Source organism: Stegodyphus dumicola, chromosome 2, assembly GCF_044657685.1.
Source record: "Stegodyphus dumicola isolate Sdum_Otavi_A_Nest chromosome 2, ASM4465768v1".
Taxonomy (NCBI): domain Eukaryota; kingdom Metazoa; phylum Arthropoda; class Arachnida; order Araneae; family Eresidae; genus Stegodyphus; species Stegodyphus dumicola.
In genome coordinates this window covers 147,095,656-147,118,172 of record NC_140769.1, presented here as the reverse complement: position 1 = coordinate 147,118,172, position 22,517 = coordinate 147,095,656, and the positions used below count along the sequence as shown (strand labels likewise).

At 32.0% G+C, this 22,517-nt stretch overlaps 2 protein-coding genes across 8 annotated transcripts in view; one reads left to right on the top strand and one right to left on the bottom strand.

Moving 5' to 3' along the window:
* The window catches only part of CSN1b (COP9 signalosome subunit 1b), an 87,940-nt gene extending 68,761 nt beyond the window's left edge, over positions 1-19,179 (top strand). Inside the window, exons 11-15 of one of the 3 annotated variants that reach the window (XM_085811219.1) lie at positions 5,885-6,037; positions 6,174-6,260; positions 12,339-12,386; positions 12,489-12,527; positions 18,685-19,179. In XM_085811219.1, coding sequence (XP_085667345.1) covers positions 5,885-6,037; positions 6,174-6,260; positions 12,339-12,386; positions 12,489-12,509 — 309 coding nt within the window. In that variant the 3' untranslated portion in view covers positions 12,510-12,527; positions 18,685-19,179. The remainder of the gene's footprint in view (positions 1-5,884; positions 6,038-6,173; positions 6,261-12,338; positions 12,387-12,488; positions 12,528-18,684) is intronic. The other 2 variants (XM_085811217.1, XM_085811218.1) reach the window with 2 other exon arrangements.
* A 546-nt stretch (positions 19,180-19,725) lies between these two features.
* The window catches only part of LOC118203114 (uncharacterized), a 306,364-nt gene continuing 303,572 nt past the window's right edge, over positions 19,726-22,517 (bottom strand). For all 5 annotated transcript variants that reach the window (XM_085811212.1, XM_085811213.1, XM_085811214.1 and 2 more), the window contains one exon: positions 19,726-20,975. In XM_085811212.1, the coding sequence (XP_085667338.1) occupies positions 20,061-20,975 (915 nt within the window). In that variant the 3' untranslated portion in view covers positions 19,726-20,060. The remainder of the gene's footprint in view (positions 20,976-22,517) is intronic.

The window sequence follows — 22,517 nt, the reverse complement described above, 5'->3', positions numbered from 1 at the left end:
AAATCTTGCTTAAATTTAATTTAGAGATCTTCAGAGTGATAATAGATATTATCTTTGCGTGCCAACTTCACAAGTTTATTCGATTGGTAAAGGATTCAAAGGATATCTTTTTTTACCAAACAAGAAATAGGACAGTTAACAGTGTAAAAATCGAAGACAGTTTGTCAAAATTTTCTCTGCTTTAAATATTATCTAAATGAGTCTTGTGAAAAGTTCAGTCACAAGTTTGATTTGTTTAATTACAAGTGATTAGCTACACAGATCTGGGAAGAATTTATAGGTAATGATGTACATTGTGGGGGGGGGAAAGTGGTCAGTTCTCTGCCTCTTGTTCTACTGGGCCAGTTGATGAAATTCAAATTGCATTATTCATGTCGCGAAAGCCTGACTTAGTATATGTATGAGATTTATATATAGCATTGTTCTAATATAGGTATTTTCACACAAAATCTGACTTTTTCTAAAATGACACGCCAATGTTTTCCATGTTTCGATTCTATGACTCAAATTATGCCTAAGTATTACATTTTGTAAAATTTGGTGCGAAATTTGTGGAGAAATTAAAAAATTTATCTTGGCGCTATTTATTCAGTTTGCGCCAAGAATAATTCACTTGGCCAACTATTTAAGTTATAGCAACCTATTTGCCTTTCCTTTATTTCATTGTAAACAAGCGGGGAAAAAAGGCTATTGTTCATTATTTCAAATAATTTTAACAAAGTGCATAAACCACATTTGGTAATATTATCACTTATAACAAATATGCCAAATTTCAAAACACACCAATATGTAAATTCAAGTATATCCTAGGAAATTTTGAATAAAAAAAACTAGGTGTACTATACATCTACATTAAGGTGATGGTAAAAATTTTGTAGTTTATAATTCAGAATTTTTTTTCGAAAAGGTTATAAAAATTATTTAAAAATAAATCATAAGAAATGGGTGAATTTTATTCCGAATGAACCTAAATTTCGAGTTATGGAAGAAGGAATCAAGTAAGTTTAGTAAAAATAGGTATTAAAAAATATATATCAAATTCAATTAACGCTGAGGAGCTAATTTTTTAAAAACTACTCGTGCAATTTTTATGAAACGTGGCAGTTTGGCATAATTTGAGTCGTAGAATTGAAATATGGGAAAAAATTGGGGTGTCATTTCAGAAAAAGTCCGATTATTTTATTATTATTATTATTATTATTATTATTATTATTTTCCCGCAGTGTACATGGTAAAAAAAAACAATGCAAAAAAAAAATTCAGAAGGATTTAGTTGGAAATGTTTTATTTTTTAAATCTATTGTATAATTCTAATTTAATAATAAAAATTTTTATTTTAAATTGTTTAGGTATGTTTTCTTTTGTATGTTGATGTTTTCTAACTAACAATAAATATCATTAGTTTGGAAATTCATTTTATAAAAAATCGAGAAAATTGTGAACTTGCAGCCGATATGCAACTTTAATCATTTCATCTGTTAAAAATTGCACCAGGGCAGTTGCGTTAACATGTAAATATCCTCTGCTATGTGTTACAATATCATTGCTTATTTATTTTTCTTAGTTATGTGAAGGTATGTCTCCTTTCATATTCGAGATTATCATTGTGGGCATTCTGCATTAACTTTCTATGTTATCACAGTAATGAAATTTAAAGTAATAAAAATAAAGGTGAACATTTATTTGGTCTATTAAGATTCTGGGAAAGAGATTAGAGAATCACAGTTCTCCTCTTCCTTTTTTTTTTTTTTTTTTTCTTTATAATTTCTTTGAAATTGCAGGACCATTAGCTGTAGCCCAAAAATATTGTTAGTGATGCAACGTTACTTATTTATTTTCAGGCATATCTGCAAATAAAGTGAGTTTTGCTTAAATTGAATTTATTCATCTTAGCAGTAGTTACACAGCATATATACAAAGGGTGTCCACACATTTTTGTAACAGTTTTGGAAAGATTTATATGTGAACAAACCATAGAATTTTATTTTTTAATATGCTCAGTCTGGTAGCTTTTTTGTTGAACTATCTTATTACATCTTGATATCCCAAATAAAAGTCCTTTTCTTAAAACATCAAGGTTGATTTTATTCCACTCCTCCTTCACAATCTTCCAGATTCCATCCAATATTTTGGGATGCCCCTTATAAAGAGCTTGTTTTAAAGGTCCAAATGTACAGTAGTTCATAGGAGACGCATCAGAAGATTTAAACGGGATGCATTTAAAGGGAATAGCTTCAACTCCGATTTCATTTCTATTTTTACAAAAAATAGAGCGGTAGATTTAGAGGTATGGCTTGTAGCCTTATATTGAGGGAACATAACAGATTGAAATTGTTTGGATAAAGAGACGGAATTTCTTCTTTAAAAATAGGTGTTAAACCATATTTCTGATAGTAATCCGAATTAATTTTGATATTTTTTTCTACTTTCCTTATTTTAAGTTTTCTGTTATAAGAAAATCCAGTAATAACCATAAAACCTTTGAAAAACTTTTCCTTGATTTCTCTGAACCAACATATTAAGTCTTTTTCTCCTCTTTTTCGGTAGTAAATTGATCTTTTTCTATTGCAGTCAGATAAGTATATCTAAACCTCATCCATTGTAACTATATGTTTCCATTTTTCACCTGCCAAATAATTTTCATATGGCAATCTCCACATAGTCACATGCCAAAAAACATGGTTCGCCATCAGGCTATGAGCGTCACTTTTTTTTTTTTTATTATTAGCTTTAACTCTTTACGGCATGCAAAAAATCGGAGTTTTGATTTAAAAAAAAAAAAAAAAAAAAGGTAGGCAGTCTAATTAGACCTAGAGGAGTATACAAGTAAAATTTTGTGAAGATAGCACTTATTGTTTATTTCTGTGGGTGTGCCCGAAGAGGGCACAGTGATTGAATAGAACTTCGAAAAGAGTGCTGAAACGAGCATTGTTGTCAATGAACTGACCGATGAGATGCGGAGAAACAAAGAATACAGACTCTCAGTTGTCCTAGATTATCGGTGAGCCCGGTCTGGGCACACCGTTTGCCATTTGATTTTAGGCAAGATTTCAAGGTAAAAATTTAAAGCTAGTATAGAATAATAAGATTAGCATACCGCCAAAAAAATAACGGAGAAATTTCTTTTCAAACAATTCCTTTTATACCCTAAAAAAAATCTGGAAGATTTTTTTTGAAAAGTGAGGGTCTTAAAAAACTAAACATGGCTAAAATATATGGACTGGTTTGTGTTGAGCTGCCATCTACTATTAATAAAGAAGGTTCAGAGTAACCTATAAATCCTTTTTCATTCAATTTTTCTGTGCGTACAAAAGGAAATTTTTAGGTGTGCCGCAAAGGGTTAAATCAGTTTTTATAATTTTGTTCACAGTTCCTACAAAGATATTTAAAGATTTTGCAATAACTCTGTGAAAGGCTGGATTTTCCTTTAAAACATGAGATGTGACTCAAGATTTATTAAGAGCTGTATGTAACATTGTGTGGGTATGCATTTTTTTTTTTTTTTTTTTTTTTTTTTGTGTTTTTCCCCCAAGTCGGATTTTATGTTTAGAAATATTAAAACCATGCTTTTCACTTTTTTTTTTTTTTTTTTTTTTAATAATTGAACAAGAGTATTTCTGTTCAGACAATGCAAAAATATAGCCTTTGATCCATTGTTTATTTTTCAGCGACATTTTAAAGAAAAGAATATTTTTTTAATGCTTTTGATGATAATCAATCCTTATTCCAATTGGATGCCAGTCACGTTTGTATTTAAAAATTAATATTTAAATTCATGGAGAAAATCGAAATTGTTACAGAAGTGTGTAAACACCCTCTGTGTATATGGTAAATAGATTATTATTATTACCTATGCAATTTATTTAGTATTTAAACAGTGTAATTATAGTGCTTAGTATGATTAAATTTTTCCCTCATTCTGCAATTTGATTTATAAAAATATCAAATTTTTAAAACAAGAGCATGGGCCCAAGGGGAACGACGACATAATTTCAAGTAAAATACAGTATTTTCATAAATTTTATTTTCATTATTGAAACCAAAAATAAGGTCGTGAAGTTACAGAACTGAATTAACTTCAGAGACAAAAATTTTGTCACAGAAATTGCAATGCTTAACTTGATTTGTTCAATAATAAGAGTGGTTGAAAACCACCGAGCATTGTTATTATTTCTGCTTTGATTATCAAGTAATTATGAGTTTTGATGATATTTATCATGTGTGATATAAATACGAACAAGTTTTGGAAAAGTCGGGATGAATTCTTCTTCCACTGTAAAATGACTTAAATCTTGGTTGCTGTTGTACGAGACAAAAATTGTCCTAGCAAAGGATTTCATTTAAAACGAGATTCATGGCTCTTTCCTTATTAGGCAAGGGGGAAGTAATGGAACATTTTTAGTTTAACTGGGTTCGATTCAAGGTGAAGGGGTCAGCTTGATGGGCAATTTTGTGTTTTTTCTTCCTTGTACGAAGTAAAAAGGAAGTGTTGTAATAAAAAAATTCGGGTATCATATTTCAATGAAAATATCCATTTTTTGAAATTTTGTATACAGGATTGCTAACATCTAGATGTGCACCTTATATTTTGGTTGCAATTGGCCACACCAAGAGTTATATATACTCGGCTCAGTGAACTCAGTTTCTTTATTTTTATAAGTTTGCAAATTATGCATTTTTTATTTTAAAAATGATTGAATTATGTTGTTCTGGTTAAGATTTTTATGCCTTTAGTTAGCCTGCATGCAATAATTATGGAATTATCAACAATAGAAAAGGTTTTTAAGTGTGGCTAAGCTTATTTTTTTTTTACCATGGCGGCCATGTTTGTTTACATTTGAAACTTGGCAGAATAGTGGATTTGTTGCCAATCTAGAGAAACTTAAGCTTCACAACAACAAAGATAATGCCTTCATTTATTATTGTGAATTAAATCCTGCTTAATCCATTCTGGAATTTATTTGAGGAAATAAGTGTTTAGGATTTACTTCGTAATTTTTAATATAGATGTTTTGAGACTTTATGTATTTTTGCCGTGTCGCAAAGTGAGAACTGAATGAATTGAATGAGAAATGCTAAATCATCTGTGAAAAACTTTTTCTTTTTTTGTTTGTTTAATTTTTTTATACATCTTTTTAGATTTATTATATTATTTGAATAAAACATGTGGCAATGATGAGATGATTCTTCAAATGATATAAATTTTGTGAATTCTTAGTTATAAAATGAATGAAATGTAATGCTGTTAAGTGAACCTAGCACCAGAGTGTCACTATGATAAACAAATATAGTGAATTTTAAAGAGTGCATTTATTCTATTATGGTTTATGCGCTATCGACGAAGTATATTTAATTCAATCCAATAAGTTTAAATGAAATGCAAGAAAAATGTGTATAATTTAATATTCCATACAGTGATGTTTTTCCCCCACATGCAAGGACAGCATCAGAAATGGTGCAACCAGGGCGGTCGCACCAGGTGGCCGCATTCAGGGGTGGCAGAAGTTTTAGAATTTAGAGAAGTAATGTACAGTAAAATTTAGTGATGGGAAATTTCTTGGAATTTAGGAAGGTTGCAATAAAATTTAGGTCCCACAGAGATCGCACCAAGCAGCAGAAAGCCTAGCACGACCCTGCTTACACGTATCTTGTTATAATCATGTAGACGAAATCTTAAGCAGAACTCTGAAGGGATGAACAATGTTTAGTTATACTTGATATATATGAAGTCTTTTTTAATAAAAATGATGGCAAACTATAAGTTACCTAATTTTAAAGTATTCCAAAAATCTTTTAATGTCTTTATTAAGTCTGTTGCCATGAACATCTATTTAAATTTTATTTATATTGGCATCCTTGAACATAATTCTGGTTTTGATTGTAGTATTTCAGTCCCTATTCATCTGCAGACATGAATAAAATGGCTCAGGCTTTTAATACTACAGTGAGTGCTTTAGAAGATGAAATCATGCAGTTGATTCTCGATAATCAGATTCAAGCGAGAATCGATTCTCACAATAAGGTATGTAATTATCAGGTGTGTGCATTTCTGTATATTGTAGTTATTATAACTTCAAGTATCTTATAAAATGATATTAAAAATATTTATCTTCTGCCCAGTTACTGAAATATTCTGCTTGTAGTTTTTATTTCAAGTTTTTTTTTTCCTCTAGATACTGTATGCCAAAGACATTGATCAGAGGAGTACTACGTATGAGCGGGCCATTAAGATGGGTAAAGAGTATCAGCGACGCACAGCGGTAAGAACTTTTTTTTTACGTTAATAATGTTTTATTTTATAATGATGATGATAAAGTCAAACTCAATTACAGGAAGTTAGTTATTCATTTTAAACTGTCTAACGAGTAGATGGTGAAATGCTGTTAGGGAAAATTTCGTAGCTGCCAACTCTTCCATTTTTACACAGAGACTTCTGATTTTTCAACAAGTCTTCCAGTGGATCATCCAGTCTTCCATTTTTTAACCTGTTCAGTGTCATGTTTTAACTCTGAGCGTTAACCGCACTCAGCCGATTATTAATATTTATTGCTTGAAAGTGGGGCTACAGGCTTGGATAAATGCTGCTGTGTGATTGATTGCTTCAAAAAAGCCAGTAGGCAAAACAGCCAATCAGAAAGAAAAAAGTTCCCCGAGAAAAACAAGTTAACTCTGGAGCGGCACACTAGTGCCAGTAACAGGTTAATTTTTTAGCTTTTACTATGGAAAACTACTAAGCAACAAATTTCCTCACAGTAAATGAAATTTACTGAATTGATGAAACTTAAATTGTAGAAAATGCATTACCTTGCTATGCTGGCCAATCTGTGTGTTTGACCAACCGACCTCTTTTAGCCCTACAATCTGACACCTCTCAAAGTCTTGTAGACACATTAGGTTATTTCAAAGCAGGAGAGATGAAAAATGAGTAATGCTTTCACTGGGACACGGACCTCTCGAATACGCACTGAGTGTGCTGACCACTACACCACGAAGGCATACTAAGAAGGTGGGAGAAATACCTTATATACTCCCCCTTTTAAAAGACGATTGGAAATTAGGGGACCCAGTCGCCAAATCCAAATATTTTATTTTATATTATTTAAATTTGTGGTACACTATTAAATTTTATCCCCACAAATACTATGTACTTTGATTATTAATTTTATTTTAATCTTTTTAACAGTGAAAGAACATAAAATTTAGAATATCAATTTAAAACTTAATATATTTTGCAGTTGGAATCATATTATTAGCTTAAAGGGTATTAACCCAGAAGGGCTATTAGTTTAAAAATGGCAATTTGTGTTGATTCACTTTTCAAACTGTTGCTACCAAATATTATCGCCATGTATTATATTTAAGGAAATTAAATAATGAAGAATGTTTGCATAAATGTTTCTTGTGAAGAAACAACAGTGCATAGAGCCATCCAATTTTGAATAACATTGTCCTTTAACCGAACATGGGCACTTGGAAGCCCAAATTTATTTTATTATCTATTTAAAATTTTTTAAAATTTTAACGAATTTTTTATTACAAGCTCAATGATTTCCAAGCGAGCAATGGCAACACTGTTCAGAAAAAAAAACCTTTACATCTCCAGTGTGCAAGACTGTGTATCAGAAATTCTAAAGATATGGTGTTTTTAAATATTTTGTGATATTGCTGTTGAATTGAATTTTATGTATTTTAAGTGCAAAGAACGTAATATTTAATCAGCAAAGATAACACACAAAACATTTTTAAAAAAGGCCCTTTTGGGCATAATATAACAAATAAGAGCCTTCAGAATTTATTTATTTGTTTATTTTCTCAAAGGGGCAGTTTGTCCTGAAAAACTATTAATTTCATTTTGGCATTTTGCGCAAAAAACTTTAAAAAGGCTGTATTATTTTCCAAATCATTTTTACCCTGTCTTGTATTTAAAGAAATTAAATAATGAAGAATCTGCATCAATGTATGTATGTTTCTCGAATTGTGATAAAACTACGGTACCTAGAGCCATCAAAATTTGAAAAATGTAATCTTCCATAGAATATGGGCATGTGGAAGCCCCAATTTTGAATTTGAAATTTGTTTTATTATCGATTTCAGATTTTGTATGCTGAGATACTTCAACGAATTTTTGGTTAAAAAACTAAACGATTTCAAAGCAAGTAATGGCAACACTGTACGAAAAAAAAACATTTTTATCTCCAGCATGGGAAACTGTGGATGGGAAATTCTAGATATACTCATTTTAAAATTAATTTGCGATATTGCTGTTGAACTGAATTTTATAGTTTGAGTACATGGAACATGATATTTAATAAATAAAGTGAACACACAAAACGTTAAAAAATGCTCCTTTGGATGTAATTTAAAATCTGGAACCTTTCAGACTTTTTCTTTTTTTTTTTTTTTTTTTAATTTTTATTTAATAATTGCTGGCAAATATCTTGGTCTTGTTAATCATGCATTTTAAAGTGAATTTCATTATGTTTGGAATTCCTTTGAAAGGGCATTGCCACACAGCGTAAAAAAACTTCAAGTTTTTACAGGAAAATCACCTGGTTTTTCAGATTTCAAAGTTGGCAACTAAGATGTATTTTATGCAGAAAAATGGGGAATATATTTGACAGTTAAAAAACCTATAGGGTGATATTATCACTTGCCTTTTAAACCCATTTCAAGTCTCATGTATGATTTCATGGCACCTAATGAAACGACATAAAAAGTGCTATTGAATGAGAGAAAGGATGGCAAATAACAGGTGCCGGTCTCTCACATTCACACATGTCAAATAAAGAGTTAAAATATATTATTTTAAAATTTCCTTCTCTTGAAGTACATGTGTTTTTAAAATTCCAAAGAAGTATATCATCACTTTTCTAAATGAACCTCTTTCTTGTGCCAACCAGTGACTGGCTCAATAAGATTGCAGAAAACTGGTAATTCAGCATAAGACTCTAACTGTTATGGATTTTCCGTTCTTTCTACAGAAATCCCTTCAAAACTGCCATCTACAGAAAATATCGAAAAAATTGGGGATTTTACTGAAAACTTACTGATTTACTGGCAAAGGAAATGGTATGCTGATGACATCATGTACTGCATGTTAAATTCATCGTCTTGCTGATTTTGTAGGGTGATCGATCCTGATTTAGCAAATTCCAATCCTTATCTTTCCGATTGAGTACCATACAGATCCCGTTTGGTTATGTTATGGCAAGAAAACATAGGATGTTTAGGCAAACGAAATGGTATGCTCGTAACATCATGTATTGCATGTTAAATTGATGGTCTTGCTGATTTTGTAGCGTGATTGATCCTGGTTCAGCAAATTCGGACCTGTAGCTTTCCAATCAAGTGCCATACAGATCCGTTTGGTTATGTTATGGCATGAAAACGTAGGATGTTTTCTTTGTGAGTTCTGATTAAACTGGAACTTTCCTTGTGATTAAACTAAAACTGAAAGAAAGTTTGTGAATTATGCCACCTCAGAAAAAAAAAGGAAGTTGTAAAATTGTCATTAGCATGCTGACTACCGATAAGTTTTGCTGTAGGGTGGAGTCTGTGTTTTAACCAGGATCCAAGTCCCGAGAAATTGGCTCACCACATGGGAGTTTCATGTTTTTCTGCATGATTACAAGCCCTGCAAGTTTTTTCTTAGCCAGTCCTTCACAAAGTCATCTCTCCACTTAGATAATACCTCTTTTGTGCTTGGCCACTTAACCTAATTCAGTTTAATGATTCTAATCACTAACCTAATTCAGATTAATGATTCTGTGGCTTTGATCAATTGTGATAACTAATTTATATTTTTAAAGGATATTAGTAATGAAGTTAAAATCCAAAATGAGTAAATTTGCGAAATCGAAGATTTTGCTACAGGTGTTTGACCATGCATGTCAATTTTTGTGAAAATGAGCAGATATATAGTGTTAAGGTGTTTTGCCACAATTTGAATAATCATAGATTTTATGCTGAGATATGTTATGATACAGTTTTTTTGCTTAGGGTACTTTTTTGTTATTTCTGGTCCCATTTTACTAGCGATAAAAGAGACATCTTTCGATGACCTTTATCTAAATTTTTTGGGGACTGTGCTTGTCACCATATAGTTGGTACATTTTTAGGATTTTATCATATCTAGAAGCTTATGTCAACCTCCTGCAGACCTTACTAGACTGATAGTAAGTTACCACGTAGTCTGAAACAAATCACAAACTCTTAAGAAAATTAAAATAACCTTTAAAAAAAAAAAAATTCTAAAATTAACAGAAGGGCACTTGCGACTTGCAGATATTTTAATTAGCAGAAGATTAAGTTTCAAATGTGGGTAACATAGTCTGAGACTACACATAAAATAGGCTTGCTCAGATAGTTATGGTGCATGTTTTAAAATGTCAGTTTTAAAGATGCTAACGCTGGGCCACAATTTAGCCAGAGCTGCAAATCGTAAGAGAAGATGCGTCTGACAAAAACTCGACTAAACATTAAAATCCTTGGCTTACAAATACACAAAATAACTTATTTGTATTCTGTTAAGAATTATGAAAAGGAGAAGTTATTGTAAAGGTTTAAATTAATGGGTTACTTAACATAAAATACCTTATTTATTGGAATGTCTATCAAATACTAAAAGACAGGATTTAATATGCTGCCAGAAATGATAACTGATAGTGGAATTATTTGCATTATACTATGTAAGAATTTGTATTAGTTCAATGAATGCTTACTAACTTATCTAAAGCCATGCTGGAAGGTTGTAACCAGAATAGTGCTAACGGCGATATTTATTGTAAAATAAACAAGCACTTTTTAAAAATGACTAAAACCCAGAACATAAAGATCTTACAGACAATGTATAAGGTTTTTCTTCCGCCTTCTTAGCATGTGTTATGTCGCGGAGCAAAAACAATTTTATTTTACGCCTGACTGCCACTGGCTCCGACATAGCAATGTGAATACTCTACATCTAAATTTTTTTCCAGAATTTTAACTGTTTATTTTATAGAATTCTATTCATATATTTGCAAGTTATACACTATAAACACAATAACAATAATTTGAACTTATCTGCACCAGCGTGAATAAGCCTGGCATAATTTCTGAACTCGACGCAACTTTAGGAGGAAAAATACCACAAATTCAAACACAAGGGTTTCTTTCTTTTCAACGCAGCTAGTTTTCTTAATATATTTTACTAATATCCGCAGCGGATTTCATTTCATTCACCCAAAACTCAAATTTGGTAACGCAATAGTATCGCAAAAGACGCAAAAAACATCGACTCAAAATAAAAAAAAAAAAAAAAATCTATAGAATATCATCTGGTGTTGCCATTCCAGCACTGCCAAGTTTTTCTTCCTGCAGCTGTTGCCAGACTTATCCTCGCTGTATGTGAGAGGTACAACAGCATGCTTTCGTAGTGTAGTAGTCAGCATACTCGGTGCGTATTCAGGAGGTATGTGGTTCGAATCCCGGCGAGGGCGTTGCTCATTTTTCACATCTCTTGCTTAAAAAATACAATAATGTCTCTACAGTGGCGCCCGAACTAGAAAAGGTGGTAGATGATGGTTCTCCACCACCAGGATCTGGTGGCGATTGGGTTTCCTAATCCCTAGTTGCCCTTTAAAAGGGGGAGTATATAAAGTATTTCTCCTGCCTTCCTGGTATGGTGGTGTGCACACTCGACGCGAATTCGAGAGCTCCATGGTTCGAGTCCTGGCAAGGGCGTTGCTCATTTTTCATCTTTTCCTGCTTCGAGATAACCTAATGTCTGTATAAATGTTACTGTAAGAACCAAAGAACATGATAATATTTATGGATTGCAGAAGAAGGTTATTTAGTGCCAGAAAATGGCAGTGAGTATGTCTCTTTTGTCTTTCACCAGTATAATTGGAGGTAACTAAAAAATATCAACTTAAGGAATTATTAGATGCTTTATTAATATTATTTGGATCACTGAGAGTTATTTAATTATGGATTTTTTAAAACTAATTTTATTTGTATAGGGTGAAAATATGAAAATGTACAAAAAATTTTCTGGATTCTATTTTATAATCATAATTAGGGGAACTGAGAGCTTAATTAATAATAATGTTTTGGTTGGTCGATTTTTGTCTTTCCGACAATTTCATGACTTGCTTTAGTACTTTTAAATGAAGAAAATAAAAGGACTAAAAATTAAATTTGTACTAAATAATTTTAATAATCATTGTGCAAATTGTTAATTTTTTTACATTATGTTCTGATGTTCTTAATCATTTAAATTTGTCTCTGAATAATTTGCAACTGTTTTATTGTAAACTAAAAGATTTAAATTTTAATCTAAAATATCTGTTATTTTCCAGCAACTCATTTTGAGAGCTGCCATGTTGCGTAATAACATACAAGTTAAGGTGAGTGCGTGATGATTTTCTGGGCATGTTGCTTTATGATAATTTTTTCATTTTTAATTAGAGTTTTATATCAGCTTAAATTTATTCTGGTTCTAATTTCAGAGTTCTATTGTTTCAGTTTGAGTGGGGAAATGAACTGGAGTAGGTCTACTACTATTTTATAATTAAAATGTTTCTGATTTAGTTATTTACCTCATGTATATAATAAAATATTACCAAATAATAAATTTTACATAGTCCCTTTTTAGGATATTAGATGAATGTTAGTCTCGAAGCATGATTTGGCATTGTTTCACTTTTCATTAGAGTCTGTAGCGATTTGTAAAAATGTACGATATTATCTTTTATATTTAATCTGTTATTACATAAAAAACTAAACCATTTAAAAGCAATAGAGGCGATTCTTAAGAGCAATAGAGGCAATATATACATAATTTTTTTTAGCCCAAAGGGCTTTCATTAGCTCAGAAGAGCTTTTAATTTCATTTTGGCATTTTGCGTTGAAAACTTTAAATGTTGGTTCATCTTTCAAATCATTGCCACCAAATATTATTGCCCTGTGTTATATTTAAAGAAATGAAATAATGAAGAATCTACATAAATGTATGTATGTTTCTCACATTGTGATTAAACAACGGTACATAGAGCCATCCAGTTTTGAATAACATAATCTTCCACGGAATATAGGCATATGAAAGCTTGAATTTGAAATTTGTTTTATTATTGATTTCATATTTTGTAACATTTCAATGAATTTTTGATTATCGAACTCAACTATTTCAAAGCAATCAACAGCAAAACTATACAGGAAAACACATTTTTATAATCTGTGCGCGAGACTATGTATCGGAAATTTTAAAGATATGCTATTTAAAAGTTATTCTGTGATATTGCTGTTGAATTGAATTTTATGGTTTAAGTGCAAAGAACATTTAGTAAGCAAAGGTAATACACGAAAGGTTTAAAAAATGTCCTTTGGAGCATAATGTAAAATCTGAAAGCTTCAAACTTTAATTAATTGTGTTCCTATTGTAACCACATTCTTTGGAAATTAAAATATTCGTATAATTTTCTTCTCTCAATTTACGCAAATTAAATTACTAAAGAAGGGGGAAAGCGTGAATATGCAAGTGTATTTTGTTCATGAAATATTTTTATGAAGATTTATCGTGATATGAACCTTAACAACGTTCTAATTATGAAAGGTGTTGGACTCTTAGTAACGTTCATCTTAAGGAAATGATATAAGCTAATTCTCAAAACAGCTTTACACAATTTACTCAAAATTAATTTTTTCCCTTTTAATCCCAATCTGATTTAAATAAAAATGCATAGAATTTATGGTAATCTGAATATGCATGGGAACATCTGCATCTTAACATTGGAATGCTCTATATCTTCTATATATTTAAATAGAGAAAATATTTGAATTCTGTGAAATATAATTCTATTAAAATATTGAATATTTTAAATTATATAAATATTCAATATTTTTACGGAATTGGATTTTATCATGAATTCACTATGCATTTTTAATTAGATTCACAAGGGGGAAAATAACAATATTCTTAAGAACTGCGTTTATTGTTTTTAACAGTTTAGCTTGTTAATAACTGACTACTAAATAAAAAAGAAAAATAATCTTCTATTTTTCTAAATGGTAACAGACTCGAATGAAAAGCGAAACAATGCTAAATCATGTTTCGAGACTAAAAGCCATTTTGTACTTTTTAGCTAAGTGTTGTATTTAAAACTTTTCTGTTTTTGAATCCAAATGAGTTTCCAATAAATCTAAAATATTACTGTATATACATAACCGGAGGCTCCATTACCGCCTCCCCCAAATAAGAAAACTGTGTTTATGATTTATGTATTGAGTACAGTGCAGGATTTACGTGCAAGGCTACATCAGCTATAGCTTAGGGCCCCCAAAAAATTAAAATTAGTTATAACATACTTATAAAGGGCTCCATATCTCAAATATGTTAGGGCCTTATTGAGTCTAAATCCGGCTCTGATTGAGCATACTGTAAGATAAAACTTTGCTCTTTGATGATATCTTAGAAATTGTAGGTAAGTTTCATCTTTTTTTGAGGAATTGTGCACATTCCATGCCCTCTTCTGTTAATGGATAATGGGTGAAATGTGCAAATAATGAGTAATGGAAGCAATAGCCTCTTTAATTCTGTCTCTTAACTCTGGCAAATCATTAGGTAGTGATGGAACGTAGATGCAGTCTTTTATAAAGCCTCAATGGGGGAAAAAAAATTTTTTTATGGCATAAGGTCGGGTGAACAGGGAGGTCAACAAAAGAGAGCTGTCGTCTTGACCAGTCTGACTGATCGGGAACTTGACATTCAACCATTCACGTGGGATTCCAATGGGGAGGGTCTGCATCTTGTTGCCAAATAAAGTTTACAAGTTCAACCTCTACTAACTGAGAAAAGATTCATTCTTACAATGCATTCAAATAAGCTACCCTTGTTACAGCAGTTTCAATGAAACAAAATGGTCCTTACATTTGATTTCGGGACACAGTGCAGAAAATGTTCAATTTGGGGGAATCCCTTTGGTATTCTACAAGTTCATGAGAATGTTCTGGCCCCCAGATATGAACATTGTGGGTAACCTGGACGAAAAGTTGAGACATAACACCACACAGTCAAGAAAGTCATCTTCTCGTTCAAACACTTCACTTGCAAAGTTACAACATACACCATAGTCACATGGCTTTAAAGCGTGTATAAACTGTAACCAGTATGGGCATGTGTAAATGTTTTCTTAAAATCTTGCAAACTGTTGTCTGTTTAAGACTTGATTTCTGAACAGATTTTTTAGGAAATAAGATGCTCCGACACGGTCCACGTACTCTACACACACTTTTGGTCATTCCGTGCATTTCCCACATCAGGTTGTTTCGAATTGCCTATACCATGAGTGGATGTTTTGTATCATGGGAGATTGTAATTAAACTTTAAAGGACATCCACAGTGAACTGAAATTACAGATTCACTGTTGGCAAATTGCAGTGCGTACAGGGCACTGCAAGTGGGGGGGGCTGGTAATTGTGCATGTCCCTGTCTAAAATTGCTTTAGTTACTCTTTAATTGTGAACCTCTAACGAAAACTCTACAATGCCTACAATTGGTACTATTAAAATTTATAACTGGGACATTCTTTAATGGACATACTGTAATTATACACAAATAGCTTTTCCTTGAAAAGTCAGAAATGTGTATTGTAAATGTAAGAATGACTCATTTTAATGCATATGGAAAAGTTAAGTATTCATTTGCAAATGAGTGGGAAGAAAATTGAATGCGTTAGATAACATCAATAACTGTTATAAAAAGTTGAAAAAATGAAGTAATATTACTTGAAGTAATTAACATTTTATAAATATTACTTGAAGTCTAAGATTTTGTAAATTATTTCAATTTAATTTTAATATTAATTGTATTACTTTTGCTTTTGGGAGATTTAGAGATTGTACTGGTTTTATATCTCATTTCCTTCATGTCTTTGGTGTTTTAGTTATAAATTTAATACTCTTTATATATATATACAGTATATGTATATATATATATATATATATACTGTATATATATATATACACATACATATACCAAGTTCCAAAAATTAAGAAAAATTCACCAAAATAGTGATAACTCATTCAAAAAATAAGCCAAACTGTATAAAATTTGAATATGTTGTTAAATAAGAATTGCTCAGTAAAACTGCAGTATGCAAATTAGTAGAACTCCAGTCGGAAAAGGTAATTTGCAAGGAGCATGAAATTGCATGTTTCAGAGCAAGCCTGCAAAATTTGGTGTTATTATTGAGATGAGAAATCTGGGATAACCAATTTGCAACAATGACCTCCAGGCATCATTTGCCCAAAGAACTATGATTGAGAGCTTCGGAAGACTAGAGGCAGGACAAAGTTGGACGAAAGTGGTCAGATGACTAAATGTGAGTTCTATTGTGATTCATACATAGACTAAGGCAACAATTTCTAACCACAGATTCGGAATCCAGGAGTTTCAACTAAGGATAGGCAATCACTAGGACAGGCCTTGATGACCAATACTTGTTATATGCATGAAGGAAAAGAACTTTAGCTCTGATTCAACTCAGATCCTCCCTTGCTTCAGCCACCAGAAGGTTTGTGTCAACATCAACTGTTCATAGAATGCTTCATGAAGGAGGTCTGGATGCAAGGTCATCAGCCATTTGTGTACTTGGCATGCCATAGAAGGGAGCATTTGAGATGAGCTCATCAACATGTCCATTGGACAGCTGGAGGGCTGTTCTCTTTACGATGAATCCAAATTTAGCTTCGAAAGCGACAATATACATTTGATTTCAAGAGAACCTGGAAACCATTATCATTCATCAAACGCCCGTCAAAGAGATGCATACAGAGGAGGAAATGCCTGTGTGGTATCTTTTTGGGTGGATGCACTTTCTACGTGAAACCATGAATGCTCAGACCTTTGGGGATGGCATCCTTGAATGCTTATGTGCACCCTTAAGGGCAATATGTGATAATTTCTTGCTACTGAACGACAACACTAAGACTGTACAAGGTTCACATCGTGGATGATTATCATCAGTGCATGGAATGTCCATCTCAGTCACTGCACCTGAATCCTGTTGAGCATGTTTTGGATACTTTGCTTATGTGTTGTATTGCTTTAGGGGAGATCCTCTATATTGAAGGCAATTTTCCTATACCAAACTGGCACATTCAGTTTTTTCATTTTATACATATACTAATTTCTACAATACCATAATTGTCTGGTAAATTTTTTTTCATGTTATTTTATACCTTACTATGTGTTCTATACTGTGGGTCAGCTTCATCAAATTTTACTTGTAACTTTTTGAGTTCTTGTGATTTTTCCGTAATTAATGGTAATCAGTATATATATATATATATAATAATCATTATCTTCAAAAAGTAACATAGCTTAATCTAGCCAGAGAAATATTTTCTTTTAATTGTGAAATTAAAACAAATATTTGAGTTCTTAAAGTTATCAAGTAGTAGTTAAGTTGTTTTCTGTTTTGTTAATTTAAGTCACGCAGTACTTATAAATTAAGAATTTCATATAGAAAACGGAAGTGGATGAAAAATTAGTTCTGATCATTGAAATTGTTAATTACATTTCTGTTAAACTTTATTAATAAATTGCTGGAAATTTCTTCACATAACCTGGTAGAAACATTAAATTGTTTAAAGAAAAAAAGAATACTTACCAATTCTGTGATAATTTCTGTTCGTATATATCTTCAAACTTTGTCGACTCGCAGAACCATTAGAACTGTAAGGCGTTTTCTAGAAATCCCATCCCACCCTTAGAAAAATATCTTTAAATATTATTTTATGTAAATCAGTATGTCACGTAGGTATTTTATGTAAAGAAAATGAAAAATATTGCATTTTTTATTAAAAAATTTTAACATAAAATGAATGTAATTTACTCATTAATATCATTAATTTGGGCTCCAGGTTTCACAACTGGAATGTGCTCTCATTCCAAAGGTAATGAGATGTATATTTGTAGTTTTTAGTTAAGTAAATTTAGTTAACCCTTTGCTTTAGAAAGGTGACTTTCTTTCACCATGTGATTTGATGCTGCAACTCTAGAGGAGACTCTCGCTCACCACTTGGTTTAATAAGGAAACTCGATACGCAGCAATAACAGTTTACATTTAGTTTTTTCAAAGCGGGTTCGTGTGTTCTTTCTGTGTAATCTTATGAAGTGTAAAATTAAGTGGAGATAAGATTTTCTTATCTGAAATCTTATCTGTCACAAAGTCTGTTCTCGGAGAAATGAACCTGGAGAAAGGCATCAACCAATGTATTATTGCAATACTTGCCCCGACGAGCCGGGCATTCCATCTTGGGAATTTTTACATGAAATATCATACACAGAAAAATTAGACTAATATTTAAGAAATTACGTTTATAAAGGTGCAAAGATATATAGAATAAAATATAAAAATTTTGTAAATTAATTTATGTGTGTAGTGATTTTAAATTACTGGAAAGAAATGTGTCAAAAAAGGCTGCGAAACGTCTCAAGTTGCCGTGTGATGCATGAAAAAGGCCCCGATTGCAAAGGGTTAATAAGTTATAATTTTCTTTTCCAATTTTAATTTTGACTTGTGGCATCCCATATCATGTATGAAATTGCAATTTTTGTTTTCCTATAAATGATCTTATGATGATTTCTTTGAATGGTATATGTAGAATGTAAATGCACATTTTTACGTAGTATTTATTTTCTAGAGCCCACCACGTGAAGGGTCCCAAGGGAATGAATTAAGCATGACACCCGTAAACAGCACTCCAAGAACTTAAAATCTGATCAATAAATTTTCATTATTTGCTGCCATGATGTATTCCTGCATTTTGTGAAAAAGATCTTGTCTAATCCATAGTTTGTGTGGTTTCCCTGTTTCATTTAACTACGTATTCACTCTGCTTAACATTTAAGAAATATAATTTCTTGAGTAGATATAAGATGCAGTATTGCTTTGTAGTTAATACATGAGAATCCATTTTTTATCTTAGTTTTCAGGCTTAGTATTACATTACACAGTTAAGTACATATTTAAACGATATGTGCAACATAAACATCTGTTGCATTTCTTTTTCATAATAATCTTGTATTATTTCCCTTCAAAAAAATGATGTGGATTTTTTTTAAAGTTGCATTGGATCTTGATGTTTATTTTTGAATGTATGTAAATTTTTTATTAAATAAATTTTTTATATGTTCAATTTGTATGCACATATGCAGTTACCAAATATTTTAACACATAATAAGTACTTAAAAAATAAGCAAAGCCTTTAAAAAATGTTTTTATATATGATGTAAACTACGGTGTCATTTTGGTGCTTTTCTGTTATCAGGATTGGATTTAGAAATGTATGTCTATATGTACCCCCACACACAAACACACACACGCATATGTGCATTCATACATATATGCATACATTTCTGAAAAAACCGTTGTTTTCATCAAAATTCTAAAGCCCACATAATGCATGTATAAAATGTTTGTGTGTGGGGGTACATATAGACTTTTTATTACATAATTGTGAAATAATTTGCATAGTAGTTTAAAACTTCATTCAAATTCAGTTTCTCTGAACTTTGTAAAACTCATGAGTGGCGAGTTTGTCCTGCATTTAAAAACCACAGTCTTTTTTGGACCATAAAGTGCACCTTTTTATTTAAAATTGAAGTTTATCTTACTAATTATCTGGTTTTACATATAGTAAACCCTGGTGCATTTTATTGTCTGAAAAATACAATACATCCAGTTTCTTTTCCCATGTTAATTTTATGTACGTACACATTGCTTTAATCTGAACAATTTCAAAAATTCAATTATTGTTTATGCAAAAGCATAACAAAATTAAAAAGAGTACAAAACTTGGCAGTGCAAGACCTTTGAAAGTGTATTCTGCACTTCATGGAAATGAAACTGATTACATTTTAGGATTGCTCATGAAAATATATTACCAAAACAAAAGTAACGTATCTTTGTGCTGGACTCGCAAACATGTTCAGGATATCGAAGCTTTGTTCATACTATTCGAGATACCTTTAGATTTTGAAATATAAAATTATCATAATTCTTGTTCATCACTTTGTTTCAGATCCACCCACTGATTTGTTTGACAGCTTTAGTGATTTCTCTGTGAACCAGCGCACTGATCGTACCTCCAGAAGCAGCGACAGAGATTCCTTCATTGTAATCTGGAGATGGAATCGGAGGCACTTTTTCCAGTCTTCCACTGTTAACGCCAGAATATAAATCACAGTTGCTGTGCCCTCTTTTTAAGAAATTGCTTCTGTAAGCCACAGGTAGTTGATAGGAAGGTATAATGGCAGCTGATCGTTCTTCTGAATACTTGGAAATTTTACCATTAATTTCATTAGTAGGTATCCTAGCTCCCAGGTCTGTACGGGTAGGATGCAACATAAAAAAATTTGATTCAACAACTTTTGTTTTGCATTCTATAAAATTTTGTGTTTTGCTGGTCTCTCTCCTGTCTTCGGAGCGACTTCGTGGTGCAACAATGTGTTTAGAATTAATTTTTGGGTGAAGCCGTGTCGAAATACTCTTGTTGTCTTCCTTGAACTTATAGATGTGACTTTTCTGATGGCCCGTGCGAGAATCTGATATGTCCGGATAGCTCCAGTTGATCCCGCTATCCGATTCAGATTCGCTGAGTGCTGAATCTGCAGATTCTTTGTCAGAGCTGTAGATTTTTGATTCAAAGTCTCTTTTGGAACTAAAATTGGTCTTGCTTGTCTGAAAAGAATTTTTCAATGATGGTGGTGAGTTACTGAATGAACTGGACTTGCTACTTAAATTTGGTGAGTTTTTTGGATCACTGTAGCAAGAATTGTCAGATCGAAAACCCTTGGGAGGTCGAATAGTTGGAACGTCTATGAAAATTTCTTCTGTTCCTAACTGTCTGCTGTCACCAGAAAGTAGAAGGTCGTCGTCATCGTCATTTAAGAAATTGCTTGTGATATCTGTTGGATGTATTTCTGCCACAGACTGAAAAAGGAATTTAGAAATCTATTTGAGTATTTTAAAGATAAATATTAAAAGAACAAAATTTACATAATAGTTCTATGGTGTATTTAATTAACCTCCTTGCTTCCCCCCACAGGGAGAATGAAGTTTCTCCATGGGAGCCTTTACCTCAGAGTGCTGAATGTCACTCTTTGTGTGGGCCCAGTGCATTCAGTAATAAATCCTAACTTGCAAAAATAATTCCTGTAAAAGCTGTTTCTTTTATCGAAGGCATTCAGTATCTAGATCACCAGCCAAAAAAATAATAAAAAAAGATCTCCCTTACAAAAGTTTAGGAATGGGGATGAAGATTCGTGGATGGCTGTTTCAAACCCTGTTGGCTGAGGAGTCGCACTGTGACCAGTGACAGTGGTGGTGTTGGTCATGGTCACACCTTTGTCCCTTGAGTAGCTTTAAAGAGGGCACACCTGGCACTAAGCATTTTCCTGCCTCTGTGGGTCTTGCTGCATGGCACACTGCACTCCCCCCCCCAAAAAAAAAGAAATGTCTCGAAAGCCTGACCTAAGATATTTATTAGATTTATATATATAGTATTGTTCTAATATAGGTATTTTGACACAAATTCAGACTTTTTATGACTCAAGCCTCAGATTCTACAACTCAAGCCAAACTGCCGAGTTTTGTAAAAATCGAACGAGTAGTTTTTAAAAAATTAGCTTTAAAAATTGTAGCTCCTCAATGTTAATTGAATTCAATACATATTTACTAGTTTCTTTTTTTTTATTAAACTCATTTTAATCTTCCTTTCTCATTTTGAAATTTAGTTTCATTCCAAATAAAATTCACCTTTTTTTATTTATTTTTAGAATAATTTTTATAAATTTTTCATAAAACATTTTGTATTGTAACATACAAAATTTTTGCCATCTTAAAGTAGACGTATTTCTAGGCATACTTGCAAAAAATTAAGAGTTTTTTATTAAAATTTTTGAAGATATACGTGAATTTATATACTGGTATGTTTTAAAATTTGGCATATTTGTTGAAAGCGATGATAACATCAAATGTGGTTTAGACACTTTGTTAAAACTATTTGAATGTAGGAACGATGTAACTTTTTTCCCGCTCATGCACAATGTAAAAAGGGAAATAAAAATAGGTGTCACATATTAAGATATTCGCAAAGTGAATTATTCTTGTCGCAAACTGGGGGGAAAAAAATTACCAAAATTTTATATTTTGTCAATTGGACGAGAGATATATAGAACTGTCCCTTTTGTTTTGCGCAGTGTACCTCCCTAAATTCTGAAATATTTGCCATCCTTAAATCTTACTATTTCCTCTCCTATATTCTAAAAATTCTGCCCTCACTAATTTTTGCTGCTTGTTGCTCCTAAATTCTGACACCCAGTGAAGTTGCTCCTGTTTCACCTATATTGTAGATCATTTACGGTGGTAGCATTTTCCTATCTTGCCTACATAATAAATGCAGTGCAAATGTTGCTGTGTCTACTACTGTCTCCAAACCTGGCATTGTCGAAGTCCCAGTGATTCTGAATCTCG